The sequence below is a fragment of the Eptesicus fuscus genome, chromosome 11 (genome assembly GCF_027574615.1).
Source record: "Eptesicus fuscus isolate TK198812 chromosome 11, DD_ASM_mEF_20220401, whole genome shotgun sequence".
Lineage (NCBI taxonomy): Eukaryota > Metazoa > Chordata > Mammalia > Chiroptera > Vespertilionidae > Eptesicus > Eptesicus fuscus.
The window spans coordinates 85,245,079-85,262,978 of record NC_072483.1 but is presented as its reverse complement, the minus strand read 5'-3'; the positions used below and the strand labels follow the sequence as shown (position 1 = coordinate 85,262,978).

The following is a 17,900-nucleotide window of genomic DNA, read 5'->3' as shown; positions in this document are numbered from 1 at the left end:
AGTTTCAAATGATTAAAACTTTGCCTACCATATCTCCAGTCATCAGAAAACGCAGTAAAGGCATTTCAACAGGTTTTATGCAGAACTCAGGCTTCTCAGTTCAGTGTTTACCCAAAAGAGCTTCATCATTTGGGGCAGCCCCTGCCTCTGGCTCTTGCTAGCAGATTCGTTTAATAAAGACGAAAGTTTGATGACTGAGAGTTTCAGGTCAAGGTTGGAACTCCCCCAAGAGTGTGGCTTTGGCAGAAGAAAATGAGAACTGTGGCCTTTGCATCGATGCTAACGAAACAAGCAAAGCCATTCCTGTCTGCACAAGAGTTCCTGCTCTCTGAGGTGTGGCTACGTTGATTGTGAACCTCTGGGGGCCAGGTCTGTGTGCCGGGTCACAGAGGCAAAACCAGGTGTTTGTGGAGAGCAGGGAACAGAGTCATTGTCAAGGACTGCCTTTGTTAGTTCAATTCCTGTTCCAACATTTGTCTATAGCATGTTATGCCTTTTAAAATTCTTTCATTGCAGGCCCTAACCGGTTTGGCTCAGTGGATAGAGCATCGGCCTGCGGACTGAAAAGTCCCAGGTTCGATTCCAGTCAAGGGCATGTACCTTGGTTGCGGGCACATCCCCAGTAGGAGGTGTGCAGGAGGCAGCTGATCGGTGTTTCTAACTCTCTATCCCTCTCCCTTCCTCTCTGTAAAAAAATCAATAAAATATATTTTAAAATAATAATAAAAAATAAAATTCTTTCATTGCAGAAAATGTAAACATGCACAAAAATAGAGATTCAACATTTGTCAACGTTTTGCCATTCTTGTTTCATTTATCACCCCACTGCCCCCACCTACCCAAACCCAACAAACATGCCGTGTGTGTGTGTGTGTGTGTGTGTGTGTGTGTGTGTGTGTGTGTGTGTATTCTGGATTTAACTTGCTTTGCTACCATTTTTTTTTCTTGATGATAAAGCTACTATATGTTCCCTGTAGAAAAGACCTACTAGTCTAATGTAGATTTTAAAAATAAATGATTACGTTTTCATTGCGATCATGGTAAAAGATGGGGGAGAGAACAAAAGGTCCTGGTGACTTTTTCAGTCCTGAGTGTTTTACCTTTCTGGAGCCTTGTCTTTGTTTTGTTTTCCATCAACTTTGTGCCTGGTCCCTGTGTCAACTCCCTAGGCCGCCTACCCACCTGCGGGTGACAGGATCAGCGTTCTGTGCTTGGTCACACCGTGGCTAGTCCAGTCTCATGTCTGCTCATGAAAAGCCTCTGCTCCCCCACAGTTTGGGGCAGAGATTTGCTCACCAGCAGTGTCACATCACCCCCCTCTCTCTCCTTCCTCTCTGGATGAGATAGGTTGTCACCTCCTGGTCCTCCCCGTCTGGGAAGCCAAAAGCTACCTCTCGGAACGGCCCTGCTCATGGGATGGCAACCACAGGCCATGCCCTGGGCCTGGCTCTCCTCGGCCAGCTGGCCCTTGGGCAGCTCTGTGGGCTTGGCCTAGATGGAGCCCGAGTCTGCTGTACGGGAGGCAGCATCACTCTCAACCTCTTCGGCCACCACTGCCAATGATGCAGCAAAAAGACCCGAACTTCCCCAGCGCCCGGGGCAGCAGCCTCACTCTGACCAGTGCACTGTCCTCCCAAAGCCATTGTTCACATGGCACCGTGTTGGACTAGTGAAGGGCCCCTGACGGTGTGGCTAGCTCTGTGCCAGGAGGGAAGAGAAGAGTGAGCCAGAGGAGAGGGCCTGGTGCCTGCCCTTCTGGAACACAAAGGTCTTCTCTGTTGCAGGTGTTTTGCGTGGGTCAGCTTGTCTGTGCCGTGATTGCGGATTCTGAGATTCAGGCAAGGAGAGCTGCGAAGCGAGTGAAGATTGTCTACCAGGATTTGGAGCCAGTGATCCTAACCATTGAGGTAATGAGTTCAAGGGTGGGGCCAGAAGAGCGGATTTCTGTGGTGTTTCAGTAAAAATGTTGGTTACAGTAACAGGAAACAGCATTTGATAGAAAGTGGGGGCTTCATTGGCCCCAAATATATCAGGGTTAGTAAGAAGCCTGATCTTCCAACTCTTCTCCCTGCTGCCCACAGTAGGAGCTTTATCCCCTGTGGTCACAGGATGGCAGCCAGGAGCTCCCAGAAGCAAGAGAGAACAATGTTTTCCCAGCATTCCATGAGTCCCGAAATCCAGCCTCATCAGGCCCCTTAGTCACATGTCCAGCTCTGGGTTAATGACTGACCAGGGGAACGGAGGATCTGTTCATTACTGCTGGAAAGTCAGATTTCTTTGAAGGATAAGGGCTGGATGGGGGAGTGGTAGAGACCTGAACAGAAATCTGAGCATCGTTTAGAAGGGGACAGGTGAGAGGAATGCTGGATGGACAACCAACAATGTCCCCAAGAGGAGACACACCCCATAACTCCATAGAGCAGGTCCCTGAATAACATTGGTTCGTTCAACGTTGTGTAGTGATGATGTTGACGAGATGCCTTAAAAACTTAACTCTTGTTTCCATCATCAGGTAGCCCGTGGTAAACTTGGTTTTGTTATATGTCATTTTGTCACAGTTACAAGAGCCCATGGATGTTGGGTGAGGACTTACTGTATTCACCTTCAACCAGACTCACCCAGACACTCTCCACCCAGGCACAGTGAGAACCAACGAGATGCTCTAGGGAGCAAGCATTGGAGACACTATTTTTAGATTCTTTCATGTATATCTTAAATGAGTGTGAGAAACATATCCTATGATGCCTACAGGTATTTTGGCAACATAAATTGCATTTCCTATCCTATATTTTAGAAAGGAGTTTGAAATTTATAAAGGTTTTAAGACTCATCTCCATGTAATGATAAATGATAAATTCATTGGTTCTTAAAATTTACTGAGTAATCAAAATGTGAAAGTTGGAAAAGCAGCGTGAACAGATTAGATTCAGCACATACAGACTCCATATGCTCTGGGAATGCAATATTATCTTCCCAGCATAATGGACACCTTGCTCTCCAGGCACTCACATGCCCTGAGGCAGGAAATGGGGACATGACTTGGCCAAGATTAGTGTCTCCAGGAAAAGTTGGCCTATCTCCTGCTTTATGCCTAGGAGCTCAGAGTTCATTTCTAGACAGTGTCCTCTGTGTTTTAAAATTAAAATAAAATCATGCAAAGAAAACAAAAATATGGAAGTTTAATTGGAATCAAAGAGTGATTAGTTTTTCTAAATTTTCCTGGCCAGTTTCAAGTTCAAACATGTTGTTCCCTTCTCAGACCCTTTTCAATCATATCTTGCCTGCTCTGCTTCCTTATTTTACTCTATTTCCCCCCCCCCCAACATTCTATTTTAGAATTAGAATTACTTCTCCATAAGAAATTGTTTACATAATGCTTCATCAAAAGTTTTGTTTGTAATCCTTTGCCCAATACCAGTGGCTATCTTCTCTTCCTTCCCCTACCTTCCAGCTAAATTCAATTCTAAATAAGCAAATAGATAAGACTCTCTTTCTGTCCTTCCCAACTCCAGTCAGCAGACCTCTGTTGCCTGCCAGAGAAGACCAGCATCAAATAAGAAACTTGGACATTGTGGAGTAGAGCCATCTTGTGTTTTTATCAGGGATTAAGCTCTCCAAAGTCAATCAAGTAGATTAGAGTAGATTTAATCAAAGTCATTTATAGCAGGGAAATATGCCCAGCTCCCTACATATTGAAGTTATTTTTATCACTTTCCTGACCAGAAATTTTTCAGGAAATTGGCTCAACGTTGCTCAAAGAGCAAGCAGCAAGTGAAGTAGAAAGAGATTAAATTTTTAAAAATAGGATTTATAGAACAACTTCCATTTCCGACCTGAAATAGCTGGTCTTAGATTAATAAGAAAATCACATGAATTGATTCCAGTAGAAAAGTGTGGTATCAGTCAAAATAGGATAAAAAAAATATGTCGCTGTCACTAATCTCTAAGGTTTCACCTAGCTTGTGCTTTTTAGAGTTTTTAATAGTTTGAATGGGCAAACTCTTGGCTCAAAGGGTCAGGCCAATAACCCTGGTGAGAAAAAAATATGCTCTTGACCAGAATCTCCCATCAGTCATCATGATCAACAACACTAGCTAATTCCCACACAGCGCTCACTATGCAGTTATATAGTGCTAAGCTCCTTTCCTACATTTACTCACTACATTCTCACAACAATCCTATGAGATTAAAAACTGTTATTATCCCCATTCTGGTGAGGAAACTAAATGACTGGGTTGCCCCCCAGGGCACACAGCTGGTCAGTCATAGAAACAGTCAATAAACACTCTGTCAAAGAATCTGTGCCCCACGGAAGTAAAAACAAATCAATCCCTTTTCCAGTGTAGGAAATGGCGGGATCCCAATAGGACATCCCTGTAAGGTACTGATAGACACCTACTGGTGTGGCTAAAGGGGAACCAGCATTAGGAGAATCCCAGCTGCCAGCAGGCGGGAATCCCACGGATGGGCAGTCATCGTGGGAGATGATGCTGGAGTGTGGCATTGCCCAGTTGGCACAGGGATTACAGTGAGATAAATCCCTAAGGATAGGTAAGAAAACCAACCTAGATTATTATCACTGCATCCCAGGTTATGTGTCCCCACTACTGTTCCCCTTCATTGGGCACCCAGGGGAAGCCAATAAGAGCCAGTGTATAATCTGTGGTACCCATGCTGGGCTGGTAATGGAATCTTACCTCCAGGACTGGAGGTCCCAGGTGCCCTACTGCCTGCCCTGTGCAAATCTGTGCTCATCTCCCCAAAGGAGGAGTGTGGGGCTGGCAGGCAGGGCTCCCGGATCCTTAGCATTAGCGTGTCTTCACGGCGTTGACTGAGCGCTCATTATGCCATGTGAGCTCTTTAGGTGCCTCATTGCGCTTACTCCTCTCCACCGCCCTCGTGGAGCTGTGTGCACAGCTGCACCCCCCTTTTGACAGATGCGACTCAGAGAGGTGAAGTAATAGACCCGCAGTCAAACAGCTAATAAATGGGAAAACCGGACACAACTCGCCTGGGCCTAGAGCCCCCGCTCTGTGTGGCCTTGGCCGTGTGCAGTGGGGTTGTGGAACGAAGAGAATAATCTGCCTGGGAATTATTAGTTCCATTCTGGGACCAAGTGGGTGCCAGGATTTTTCTGAGCATGCTGTCTTTCTTTTCACAAAATGAGGACATTTGTATTTGCTCTGTGGGGAGCTCTCTGGAGCCCGGTTCTCAGCTCAGCTCTGCAGGCGTGTGTTCTCAGCTCAGCTCTGCAGGCGTGTGGTGGCAGAGCAAGGGGTGACTGCTGCCCAGACTCGGACAACGCCCTGCATGTGGCTCCTGAGTGGCGCTGGATAGCACATCCTGGAGGCCTCACTTTTCTGTTCTCTTTCTAGGAAGCTATACAACACAAGTCCTTCTTTGAGCCCGAAAGGAAACTGGAATGTGGAAACGTTGATGAAGCTTTTAAAGTGGTTGATCACATCGTTGAAGGTAAAACTATCTGGGGGGAAAATGATGAGAAGGGGAAGCTACCCCGAAAACCTTCCAAGCGCGTCACATTTAACATTGCTCCTGGGGAACAGGCACCTCACTCATAAACGCGGTCCCCTCTGTGGTGTGTGTATGTGTGTGTGCACGCATGTGAATGCATGTGTGTGTGTGTGTGTGTGTGTGAATGTGTGTGTGTAGCACAGCAGGGAGGCACAGTGGGAGGCCTTGGCCATGCCAGCCCCATGCAGTGACCACTTACTCTGAAAGGAAATTGGAATATAGAAATATTGATGAAGCACTTAAAGTGGTAGATCGGCCCAGCTGGCATGGCTCAGTGGTTGAGCAGTGACCTATGAACCAGGAGGTCAGCAGGAGGTCACCCAGGAGGTCCAGGAGGTCACGGTTTGATTCCGGGTCAAGGCACATGCTTGGGTTGCAGGCTCGATCCCCAGGGTGGGGCATGCAGGAGGCAGCTGATTAATGATTCTCTCCCATCATTGATGTTTCTATCTCTCTATCCCTCTCCTTTCCTCTCTGAAATCAATAAAAACATATTTTAAAAATAAATAAGTAAAAAAATAAAGTGGTTGATCAAATTCCTGACGGTAAAACTACCTGGGGAAAAAATGAAGGGGGAGCCTTGTGGCCATAGTTGTTACATTTCTGTTCACAACCACCTTGCAGGCTGGGAATTGAAGCTCGGAGTGGTTAAGGGGCATGACCTCATACAACAGCTACTAAGTGATAAAGTTGGTCTGGAATTGATAGCTTTTCTTTTTTTTTTAATGATTTCCCAAGCCCGGGTTCTTTCTCTGAGTTTGCATCCCTCCTTCCTACTCTCTCCCTCCCTTTCTCCTTCCTTCTCTTCCTCCCAGTGCATACACCGGCCTCAGGGATATTGTGAGTTTAGTTCCAGACCACTGCAATAAAGTGAGTTGTAATCTTTTGGCTGGTGGAAGGTCTCCCCTTCAATTTGCAAAAAAAAAAAAGAAGAAGGAGGAGGAGAAGCAACATCTGTTAAGCTCAGTAAAGCAAAGCAAAACGCAATAAAATGAAATATGCCTCTATATGGATAAAATAATACTGATCTCAGAGATCCATTGTGAAGATTGTAAAAGAGAATACATGTGTGCTTGGCACAGAGTCAGAGACGGTAACTGTTAGCGACAATTACTGTTATTTAAGATGTTTTTGTTCTTCTCTAGAAAAGGTTGTCTGTTGTTGAGCTCACATGCTGGCCTGGCCGGCATGCATTTATCAAACCCATCGCTTCCCAGTTTTTCTCACTAGAAGACGCTCATGAAACCAGCCTGGAGATTCCTGTACCCCTTTCTTGGGATTCTAGAGTTGGAGGATCCAGGGCACCCCAGGAGTCTGTTTTCTGATCAGTCTTAACAGTGCTCCGGGTGACTCTTAGGGTGAATAAAGTGGCAAACACTCGGAGGCTGAGTTTGTTTTGGGGGAGAAGAGGGAGCATGTTTAGCATAGAGAGTCCATGGTGTGAACATCTTGGAAATACCAATATTTAGGAAATATCAATATTCTTCCACTGTGCCACAATATGTTTTTATGTAAGGTCCTGGCATCTTACTTAATTATTTATTTCAGTTAGGTAATGTGTTCATTTTGTCTCTTACCTGAATTTTAACCTGCTACCTGCACCACACCCTGTACATAGGTATACATACAAATGATACAGGAAGGTCAAAAGGGGGCTTTTAAGTTTTCATTCTCTTCACTCACCAGGTTTGTTTGTTTTTCTCACTGGGCAGTTGTCATTTGGGTGAAGATGTTTTGACTGCTTGTTTCAATGGGAGATAATTGGAGGTAATTGTCCTCACAGCCCTCGATCTGCCCCTTAGGGAAACAGGTGCTCCAAGAACAAAGAGTGCTTACAAGATAAAATGCAGGCAGCCTTACGTCAAGTCTTACACTGTGTTCTGGAAGAGGGTGATGTTATTGTTTGCCTTTGCCGGCTGTGAAGATGGATTTCAGCCCCCCTGCACCCCGGGGTCACCGGCATTAAAGAGCACGGCGCACAAATGAGCCAGCCTCGGCCGGAGAGGCGTGCGATCGAGCAGGCATCAAGCCTAAGTTCTCCAATTCCGAAGTTAGCACGTTCTCTCCTCTGCATTAAGCCGCTTCTCATTTATCTCTTTACATTTTCCGTGGCTGGGACGGGCTTTCCGCCGGAGAGGGAGATGGCAATCTCTGTAGCAAGATTTGCGAGAGGCCTGAAGCCCCAGGACCGAGATTACCTCCCCGCAGCCGGTCCTGCTGGGCACAGCACAGATAAACCTCCTATCTGGACGGCTTTGCCTTCTTTAAGGGCCGGTATTAAAATGTAAATATGCCTGGAGGAATCACTCCTAAACCCATACTGGGATGAAATTTTATCGCAGGGATTAGCTGAACAAATTGGTTTCCGGCCTAGAGCGTTGAGAGCAATGCCCAGGGTGGAGGAGGGTACGGGGGTGTGGGGCTGGAGGGGCGGGCAGCACCACATAGCAGCGCCCTAGAACTGGCTCTTGTCTAGTATTTATTTTAGCTCTGCATATTTTTAAGTGAAGTGCCTATTTAACAAAGTTAGTTTTGAGTGGATAGGTGCAATCATTAATATTGCAAACCACGAACTGGAGCCTGCTGCTAAGTGGGGTTTTCAATGCACAGGCCCTGATAAAAGCTTACATTGCTACCAAGATCTGAGCTCTTGACACTTCAGTTTTTGTGTTTTGTAAATGAAGCAGAACCTGTCCATCCTTTTTTCACTCTTTCTTTACTCAGATGGTGGATGAGCTAGGAAGTCCAGACTCCAATACAAAAGATTTCCTTGGGAATCTTCCTCACATGATTTACAAATCACTACTATTGGGTATATTTTTAATTTTTAAAAGTCCTGTCTGCCGTAGCTGGTTTGGCTCAGTGGTTGAAGCACTGGCCCTTGGACTAAAGGGTTGTGGGTTCAATTCCCGTTAAGGGCTTGTTCCTCCGTTTCAGGCTCGATCCCTGGCCCTGATCGGGGTGCCTGCACACCGATGTTTCTCTCTCTGTGTCTCTCCCTCTCCCTTCCACTCTCTCTAAAAATCAGTGGGGGGAAAATATCCTTGAGTTGTTGCAGAAGCCCGGAAGAACCAAGCAATGCTTAGAGAGATGGGAGTTGCACTTTATTATACCCCGGTCGGCCCGGAGAAAATGTCTTTCAGATTCTGAGCGGAGCAACAAGCAGACGTTTTGTTTTTATTAAAGAGCCAGCCCTGTGTGTGCTTAGTCGTTATCTCACTGGAAGCTCGTGGCCTTGAAAACAACACAGTTCTATTCAGTTAAAACAATACATCTGGCAGAGCATGGGAGTAAACAGTCTCTGGCCTACAAGGTCAGACAGCTAAGTTTATCTTCCTTATTATTCAAGCAGGCTAGAAAGCAAAGTTATTTTTTCAGAATAAGGGGCTGTCGAAAAATTGAAGACTTGACTTTACAGAATAAGGGACTGTCTAAATAGCAGAGAATTTCAAACAGTAGTTTTACAAAATAGGGGTTAGCCTTCTCAGGGTGAGGATTAGCAAAAAAAAAAAAAAAAAAAAAAAAAAAAAAAAAAAAAAATCTGCCTCCCTCCTAGCATGATGACTGTCATAGTTGTGCTCCGTTTGTTTGTTTTTTTAATGAGTTTTTTTTTTAACCTCTGTTTTTAATTTTTTCCATGCCATCCAATGAGTTTCTTAACTCATTTTTTAGAATTCCATTTTGATTTATCACTAGTGTTTTTGTTTTATAACTTTATTGGACAATCAGTGATCAGTTCTCATCCATGTTAACTGTTTGTAGATTTTTGGAAGTGGTGACAAGTATACAGGTAACTAATGTATAGGATGAAGTGGTGAATCTTTATCTTCATTACATTTACTGGACAACCACACCTGGACATGGTATGGGACATTCCTTATTCCTTTGGCCCAGATATGCTCTCCCTCATTTACAACATAATTGTCTGTAAAATGTTCTCTACATACATTGAGAATCACCAGAGGCAACGTGGTAATTCTGCGTCAAATACCATTTAGAAAATTCAAGAGGAAAGGAAAGTCTATTGTGTTTACCTGTACATTTATTCTTTCCATTGCTCTCTTGCCTTCCTGATGTTCCAAGATCTTCTTTAATCACTTTCTGTATGTTTTAAGAACTTACCTTAGCCATTTGTTATTTTAGGATAGGTCTATTGAAGACAAACTCTCTTAGTTTTCCTTCATCTGAGAATATCTTTATTTCCTTTTTATTCTTGAAGGCTATTTTCACTGGATATAGAATTCAAAACTGACAGATCTTTTAGAACTTGAAGAAAAATGTGTTACCAGTTCCTCTGGCCTTCATGGTTACTGATCTGCTGTCTTTTGAAGTATCTTTCTCTAATAGATGAGGGAATGTTTTTCTCTCTCTGCTTTCAAGGTATTTCCTTTGTGTTTAGTTTTCAGAAGTTTGACTGTGATGTCTTGGCGTGGATTTCTTTGGTTTATCCCTTTAGGATTTACTCTGCTGCTGGAATCTGTAGTTTTGTGTCTTTTACCAAGTTTGGGAAATTTTCAGCTATTACTTCTTCACATGCTTGACTTCAATGACACAAATTTTTTATCTTTTATTTCAGTCATTGAGCCTCTTATATTTTGGTTGTTGCAGTTCTAAAATTTCCAGTTGTATATTTTATATCTTTCGTTCCTTTGTTGAAATTTTCTTTAAGTGTTCATGTCAATACTCATTGAAGCATTTATTTTATGATGGCTGCTTTAAAATCCTTGTCAGAACATTTCACGACCTGTGTCCTCTCAGTGGTAGCATCTGTTGATTGTCTCTTCTCATTCAAGTTGAATTCTTGTTATGATGAGTGATTTTTTATTGTACTCTGGTCATTTGGGGTATTATGTTGTAAGACTCTGGATCTTATTTAAACCTTTTGTTTTAGCAGAACTCCTCTGGCCCTGTATTGGTGTGAAAAGGGTGGTGATGCCTTTTTATTGCCAGGTAGAGAGTGGAAGTCTAGGTTCCTATATAGTCTCTATGACATCACCCAGCAGAGGGTCTTCAGTACCTCATTACAACCTGATAAGGGTAGAAGACTAGGCTCTCCATTCAACTTTTGCAGACAAAGAGAGGTCCACAGTTTTTTCTGTAGTGTTAGGCTGAAGTAGAGTGGTTTTTATATAAAAGCTTTCTGGCCAAAACCGGTTTGGCTCAGTGGATGGAGCGTTGGCCTGCGGACTCAAGGGTCCCAGGTTCGATTCTGGTCAAGGGCATGTACCTTGGTTGTGGACACATCCCCAGTGGGGGGTGTGCAAGAGGCGGCTGATTGATGTTTCTAACTCTATCCCTCTCTCTTCCTCTCTGTAAAAAAATCAATAAAATATATTAAAAAAAAAAAAAAGCTTTCTGGTTTGCTAGGCTTCTCCTTTCTTGGTCCTTCATTTAGAGAAAGTAGGCTTTTCTTGGGACTTTTTTTCCATCTTTGCCTGGTAGTGTTTTTGGATTTCTGACTCTCCTGGTACCAAGTATAGGCTATCAGAAGCAAACAACAGCAGCATAACCCACTGAACTCACCATTGTATCTTCCCTTGGGTCCCAAAGTCCCTAGCTGATGCCTTGCCCTCTCTATCTTTGAGAGTCTTCTTATGTTTCTTTTATATATAACTAGAGGCCCGGTGCATGACATTCATGCAATGGAGGGGTGTCCCTCGGCCCGGCCTGCACCCTCTCGCAGTCTGGGACCCCTAGGGGGGATGTCCAACTGCCAGCTGAGGCCCGCTCCCTGCGGCAACTGGACATCCCCCGAGGGGTCCTTAGCGCTGCTGAAGAGGCAGGAGAGGCTCCCGCCACCTCCGCTGCAGTCTCCAGCCATGAGCCCGGCTTCTGGTTGAGAGGCGCTCCCTCTGTGGGAGTGCACTGACCACCAGGAGACAGCTCCTGCATTGAGCATCTGCCCCCTGGTGGTCAGTGCATGTCATAGCGACTGGTCATTCCGCTATTTGGTCGATTTGCATATTAGGATTTTATTATATAGGATGTCCAGGCTGTTAGCAGAAGGAACAGGGAGATGTGTATCTACACCATCTTGTCTTAAAACTAGAAGTCTCCTTGTCATATTATTTCTACTCTAGACATTTCTACTCTAGATGCCATTTCCAGGCAATTTCACACCAAGATCATACCACTTTCCTTAGGACTACGTGATCTACTGTAGTGGCAGACACGACAGATTCCTCTACAGAATTGTACTTTAGATCTGCAGGTATAATGACAGCTAAAGATTATTGTCTGTGGCCCTGTCAGCAAAAGCACTGCCAGTAGACTGTCTCCATAATGAGAAAACAGCTGGGAGATGCTACCTGTCTAATCTGACAGCCTTCTTGATTCTGGTGTCTTTTCCTCTTACAGGTGAAATACATTTGGGAGGTCAAGAACATTTTTATATGGAAACCCAAAGCATGCTTGTTGTTCCCAAAGGAGAGGATCAAGAAATGGATATCTACGTGTCCACACAATATCCCAAAGGCATACAGGTAACATAGGGCCATGATGGAGAGGATGTAGTTAAATGGTTTCTACCAGCAAAGTATACCAAGAGCAATTACAAATAAAAATGTCATTTCAGAAACTGAATATCCATTTGGGTATTAATAACCATCTATTTTAAATCTTTTAAGTTAGTATTATAAGAGTAGAGGCCTTCTGATTGGCCAGTGTGGCTCAGGGGTTGAGCCTCCACCTATGAACCAGGAGGTCACAGTTAGATTCCCAGTCAGGGCACATGCCTGGGTTGCAGGCTCAGTCCCTAGTGTGGGGTGTACAGGAGACAGCCGATCAACGATTCTCTCTCATTATTGATGTCTCTGATGTTTCTATCTCTCTATCCCTCTCCATTCCTTTCTGAAATTAATTAAAAAATATATATATTTTTAAAAGAGTAGAGGCCTTCTGTTGTGGATCTGTAACTGTAAAATGATATGGAATCTGCACGTCTCTTTTGCTATACTCTTTTTTTTTTTTTTTAATCCTCACCCAAGGATATTTTTCCATTGGTATTCAGAGTGGGAGAGGAAAAGACAGAGAAATATCGATGTGAGAGAAACATATTGATTGGTTGCCTCCTGCACACACCCCTACCAGGGCCCAGCTCCTGCAACTGGGGTAGGTGCCCTTGACCCCGAGGAGGAGCCTGCACTGAGGTAGGCGCCCTTGACCCTTGACAGGAATCAAACAGGGACCTTTGGTCTGAAGGCTGATGCTCTATCCACTGAGCCAAACTGGCTAGGGCTCTTTTGCTATATTCTCGACACTGTTAAGAATATAAAAGAAGTGATGACTTTCACTTAAACTGTTGAAAGATAATGTAAGAAAGTTGTTAAGAAAGTAAATCCCAAGAGTTATCCTCCTGAGGGGAATTTTTTTCTATTGTATCTATGAGATGATGAATGTTAACTAAACCTATTTGGTAATCATTTTACAGTATGTGTAAATCAAGCCATCAGGCTTTCCGCCTTAAACTTACACAGTGATATATGTTAATTATTTCTCAATAAAACTAGAAAAAAGAAAAAAGTGGACGGTTTGCCCTCCAAAGTCACATGAAGCAGTTAGGAAAACGTGTTGAGGAGAATGCAACCTGATGTGAATCTGCTAATTTACATACTAGTATATGGAAGAGCTAAGAGAACAGGGGCTGCTAAGAACTAGAATCATCCAGAAAGTCCCCTGGAGGTGAAGTCTTAAGTTTGGATTTATACTGAGAATGAGGTTTGTCTAGATCTGGATGGGGAACCTTTTTTTCTGCCAAGGGCTATTTGGATATTTATAACATCATTCTCAGGCCATACAAAATTACCAACTTAAAAATTAGCCTGCTGTATTTAGTCAAACATTTCATTAACTCACCCCTAATGCCTTGGCAGGACCAGACCAAATGATTTCTGGGGCCTCATAAGGCCTGCGGGCCGAACATTCCCCAATCTTGGTCTAGATGGTGAGATGAGATGCCATTTCCAGGCAATTTCACACCATGATCAAATACCACTCATCTATCCATCCATCCATCCATCCATCCATCCATCATCCATTCATCCATTCACTCACCTGCCCCTTCTGCAAACACGTATTGCCTATATATCAGGCAGCATGCATATAAAACAGGAGGGATAATACAAGGACCGCCCAAGCTGGGATGGAGGATGCACCTTAGAAGTGGCTAGTTTAAGTATCATGGTGAAAGTAAGGGGGACAAAGCAGAGGGGTCCTGATTCAGGAGTGTTGTTACCAGAGCAGTGTTGTTACAGAGCAAGTGGGAATGTGGGAATGTGGAGAAGGAGGCCAGTAGAAGGTGGAACACTAAGAAGGGTCAAGCAAACTCCATTCCAGTCCTGTTCTGCTCCCCACGTCCTGTGTGACATTGGGCCCCTCATTTATCCCTTTTGGGCTCCCTAACTATAAAAATGAGTTGTGAAGTGTTACATGACCTCTAAACATTAGGATGTAAAAAAGAGCAAGACCTGCATCCAGGGAAGACCTACTGGCCAACTACGGCAGTAATCCAAACAGGAGGCGAGAAGAGAGCATTTCCCAGCGGAGAGGGGTAGAGTGCAGGGGAAGACCCGACCTGAACGAGGTTTGGAAGGCTGCAAAACCTCACTGCTTCGGGAAATGTATCCCCGGGGATCAGTGTGAAAGGATACTTGGGGTATAGTTCACAGGGAAAAATTTGTAAAAAATTATTAGCACAGAAATATCTCATTGCTACTGAACAGACTCCTCAATATTAATGATAGTTTTGGCAATGTCACTGTAGCCAAATCCCACTAAGAGGAGCATGGGTCCACGCCTGGGTCATTGGAAAGTGTCCTGTTACTTAGTATAACCACACAGTTATACTAAGTGTGTCATGTACATTATAGAATCAAAACGTGGGAGGGCTGTCCCACCTCCCTTGCTACTGATGGGTTAGATTAAAGAGATGGGTTAGATTAAAGAGATGGGTTAGATGGGTTCGATTAAAGAGAACTGTTATCATTCCCAGGACATCGTTGCTTCGGTCTTGAATCTCCCGGCGAACAAGGTCATGTGTCATGTGAAGCGTGTTGGCGGAGCATTCGGGGGGAAGGCGTTTAAGACTGGGGTCTTGGCAGCCATCACCGCATTTGCAGCCAACAAGTAAGTGGAGAAAATCTGCTAAATAGACTAAGAATTAAATGAGGGTGTGCTGAATATTAGCAATATCAGAATTATAGAGAAAGAACCAAGGTGGAGATTATTTAAAATCACAGACTCTATACCAGTTATTACAACTTTTTTTTATCTTATATTGTCAAACTACATACTAAAAGAACCAAAATGAAAATCAATTACTGAAAATAATAAAAACTACAGTGAAAATACTAAAGTGTTTACCTGGAGAGCAGACAGAAACAGGTCCTGAAAGGGTGGCGCTTACTTAGCCTGAGCACACGTGTGCGTGTGCACGTGCATGTGTGTGTGTGTGTGTGTGTGTGTGTTCCCTTGACTTAAATGGAGGTTCTGCTTTTGTTGTGCTTACCTTTGTTTAAATTATCATTTGTCTTCAAGAAGCTCAACATATTTCCACAGGAATTGGCTTTGAGCAGGTTCTCCTAAAGGCTCCCTCTCTGTGCTGAGAGTATAGGTCAGGCCCTCTATCCCGTGACACAAAAGGCCTTGATTCCAGGCCTGTCCTCTCGGGGAGCCCTTGGCAATCAACACCACCTGCATACCTCCACTGGGAACCGGTCTTTGGACTCTGCCTCTGGCGGAGGTTGTTGGCCCAGGGGGAGGTACCCCCAGAGCAATACTGTGGACCCCCCCTGAGCCCCCCTCCCATAAGCAGTGAATGCCAGCCACGGCCCCCTGACCGACTGTGTACACTTGAGATGGGCACAGCCTGGGCTCAGGGAGTAGCTCTGCTCTGTCATGCGTGTGCATGCCACTCAAGCCGTCACAAGGGATTACATAAACCCCGGAGGATACCTACGTGGCATCTACCTCTCTCGCTCTTTTCTGTGTTAGACATGGCCGTGCAGTCCGCTGCATCCTGGAGCGGGGAGAAGACATGTTAATAACTGCGGGCCGCCACCCTTACCTTGGGAAGTACAAAGTGAGTAGAAGGAGGGAGGGAGGAGCGTGTTGTATGTTTACTCGTGTTGTAACGTTCCCCAAGTGCAGACGGCAGCACATGGCTCCTCTGTAATGGGGAGTAACAGTGAGCAAACCAACGAACTGGGCTTCTGTTTAACTTCCTGTTTCTTGTGCTAATTGCTTGGTTACTGGCTGATAGGATTGGAACGTTGCTGCTTAGCTCTTAGATGACAACTTGTGAAAGGTGCTGGCTGGTACTGGCTGATCCAGAGGGAATAACTGGAAAAAATATGAGTATATAAGTCCATGAAAGTAGATCTGATAAGCATACTATTCCCACCCATAAAAAGAGCTAAATATAGAATGATTCCTATAACAACAGTGTTATGTGAAATTATAATGATTTGCCAACAGGTTCTTCATTTTTAGGCATATCAGGGTATTTTTGTAGAACTGTCCCAGAAATTTTTCCACAGCAGAAAATAATTTATAAGAAAAAAGTTTGCCCATTTTTTAATCAGGTTGTTTGTTGTTTTGCTGTTGTGTTGGATTAGTTCTTTATACACCCTGAATGTAACCCTTCAACTGATACACGATTGACAAATATTTTATCCCACTCTCTGGGTTGTCTTTTCACCCTGTTGATTGTGTCCTTTGATGTATAGAATTTTTAAATTTCGATGTCGTCCAGTTTATCCATTTTTTCTTTCGCTGCCTCTGCTTTTGGCGTCATATCCAAGAAATCATTACCGAATCCAGTGTCATGAAGCTTTTCACAAGTGGCAGAGCACCCTTAGACTCGGCCCCCCACACGCCGAGGTTGGGGTGTCAGAGGCCAATTCTCTCTCCGCAGGCGGGGTTCATGAAGGACGGCAGGATCCTGGCCCTGGACATGGAGCACTATGGCAACGGAGGCGCCACCCTGGACGAGTCACTACTTGTAAGTGTTTTAAGGAGCAAGTTCACATTCTGGAACGTGTTATATAAAAAGGTTTATTCTAGAAAATTTCCAACAGCCACCTATATTTCAATAGGAAAGCATAAAGACCCTCCTTGCAGGGATAGCCACATGGTATTGGTGCCCCACTGTGAGCCCGAAGATATTGGCTAAGTCTGAACCCGTGTGCTCTCTCCATGTTTCCGAAACTCCCAGCTCTTTCCCCAGATGCGAGCATTAGACCTCAGCCCTCCTGACACGTGGGACTGGGTAGTCCTTTGTGGTGGGGGCTGTCCTGTGCATTGTGGGATGTTTGGTGGTATTTTGGCCTCTACCCAGCAGATTTCCGTGGCACAGCTACCCTCCTCCAGTCCTAAGCAACCAAAGATGTCTCCAGACACTGCCACGTGTCCCAGGGGGAAAGAGGGCCAACTTGCCCCTCATTGAGAACCAATGCGTTCATCCAAATGCCCAAACATTTTTTTCCCCTGTTTTCTAGGATACGATTCATATTCAGTACTTTCTAGGGGTTCAGTGGTTAGGGCCTATGCATGCTTCACAGACTTTTGGGAATGTTTGAAACCTGGAAAAAAATGCATCTGCTCTAAAATATGAAAATAAAAAATGATTTCCGAGAAAAATTAGCCAAGTCCCTAAATATTATTTTACAGCAAAGATGCATTGAAGTTGAGCTCTGGATCTGTTTGAGCATGTTTGATGTGATGGAGAGGGGGCTGGACATTCCTGAGCTCTCAGGATGGTGCAACAGGGACAGAGGACGAAGTCTCATCACATCAACTCTGGGTTTCCCCAGGTGGTGGAAATGGGACTCCTGAAGTTGGATAATGCTTACAAGTTCCCCAACCTGCGTTGCCGAGGGTGGGCGTGCAGAACCAACCTGCCATCCAACACGGCTTTGCGTGGGTTCGGCTTCCCGCAGGCAGGGCTGATCACCGAAGCCTGCATCACGGATGTGGCAGCCAAGTGTGGCCTGTCCCCTGAAGAGGTAAGGCTAAATCAGTCCCACACACAAAAGATACCGATTTTTCAAGGTAGGAGGGCCACTGAGGGTCATTCATGCTGAGGAGGACGAGGCCTGTTGGTGCTTAGTGATTTGCCCTGGGTAACCCAACTCACCTGGGACCCCAAGTCCAGTGATCCTTGTTCCGCTCAGGGTGCTTCTCAAAAATCCTGGGGACAGGACAAGGGGGGTAGAGAATGGGAGACATCCGTAATACTGTCAACCATAAATAAAAAATTTATAAAAAGATTTATTTAAAAATTTATAAAAATCCTCTACCCATTTTTCTTGGTTATAAAATGGGGAATTCAGAAGGTTAATCACTACTGTGTCTTCCAGGCATAAAGCCCA

General features: G+C 44.6%; 1 protein-coding gene across 1 annotated transcript in view; it reads left to right on the top strand.

Annotated features, from left to right (window-relative positions):
• Window positions 1-17,900, top strand: part of AOX1 (aldehyde oxidase 1) — a 67,825-nt gene that overhangs the window by 31,253 nt on the left and 18,672 nt on the right. Inside the window, exons 19-25 of the mRNA XM_054722964.1 lie at window positions 1,785-1,907; window positions 5,376-5,472; window positions 11,890-12,014; window positions 14,522-14,655; window positions 15,523-15,610; window positions 16,445-16,531; window positions 17,343-17,534. Coding sequence (XP_054578939.1) covers window positions 1,785-1,907; window positions 5,376-5,472; window positions 11,890-12,014; window positions 14,522-14,655; window positions 15,523-15,610; window positions 16,445-16,531; window positions 17,343-17,534 — 846 coding nt within the window. The remainder of the gene's footprint in view (window positions 1-1,784; window positions 1,908-5,375; window positions 5,473-11,889; window positions 12,015-14,521; window positions 14,656-15,522; window positions 15,611-16,444; window positions 16,532-17,342; window positions 17,535-17,900) is intronic.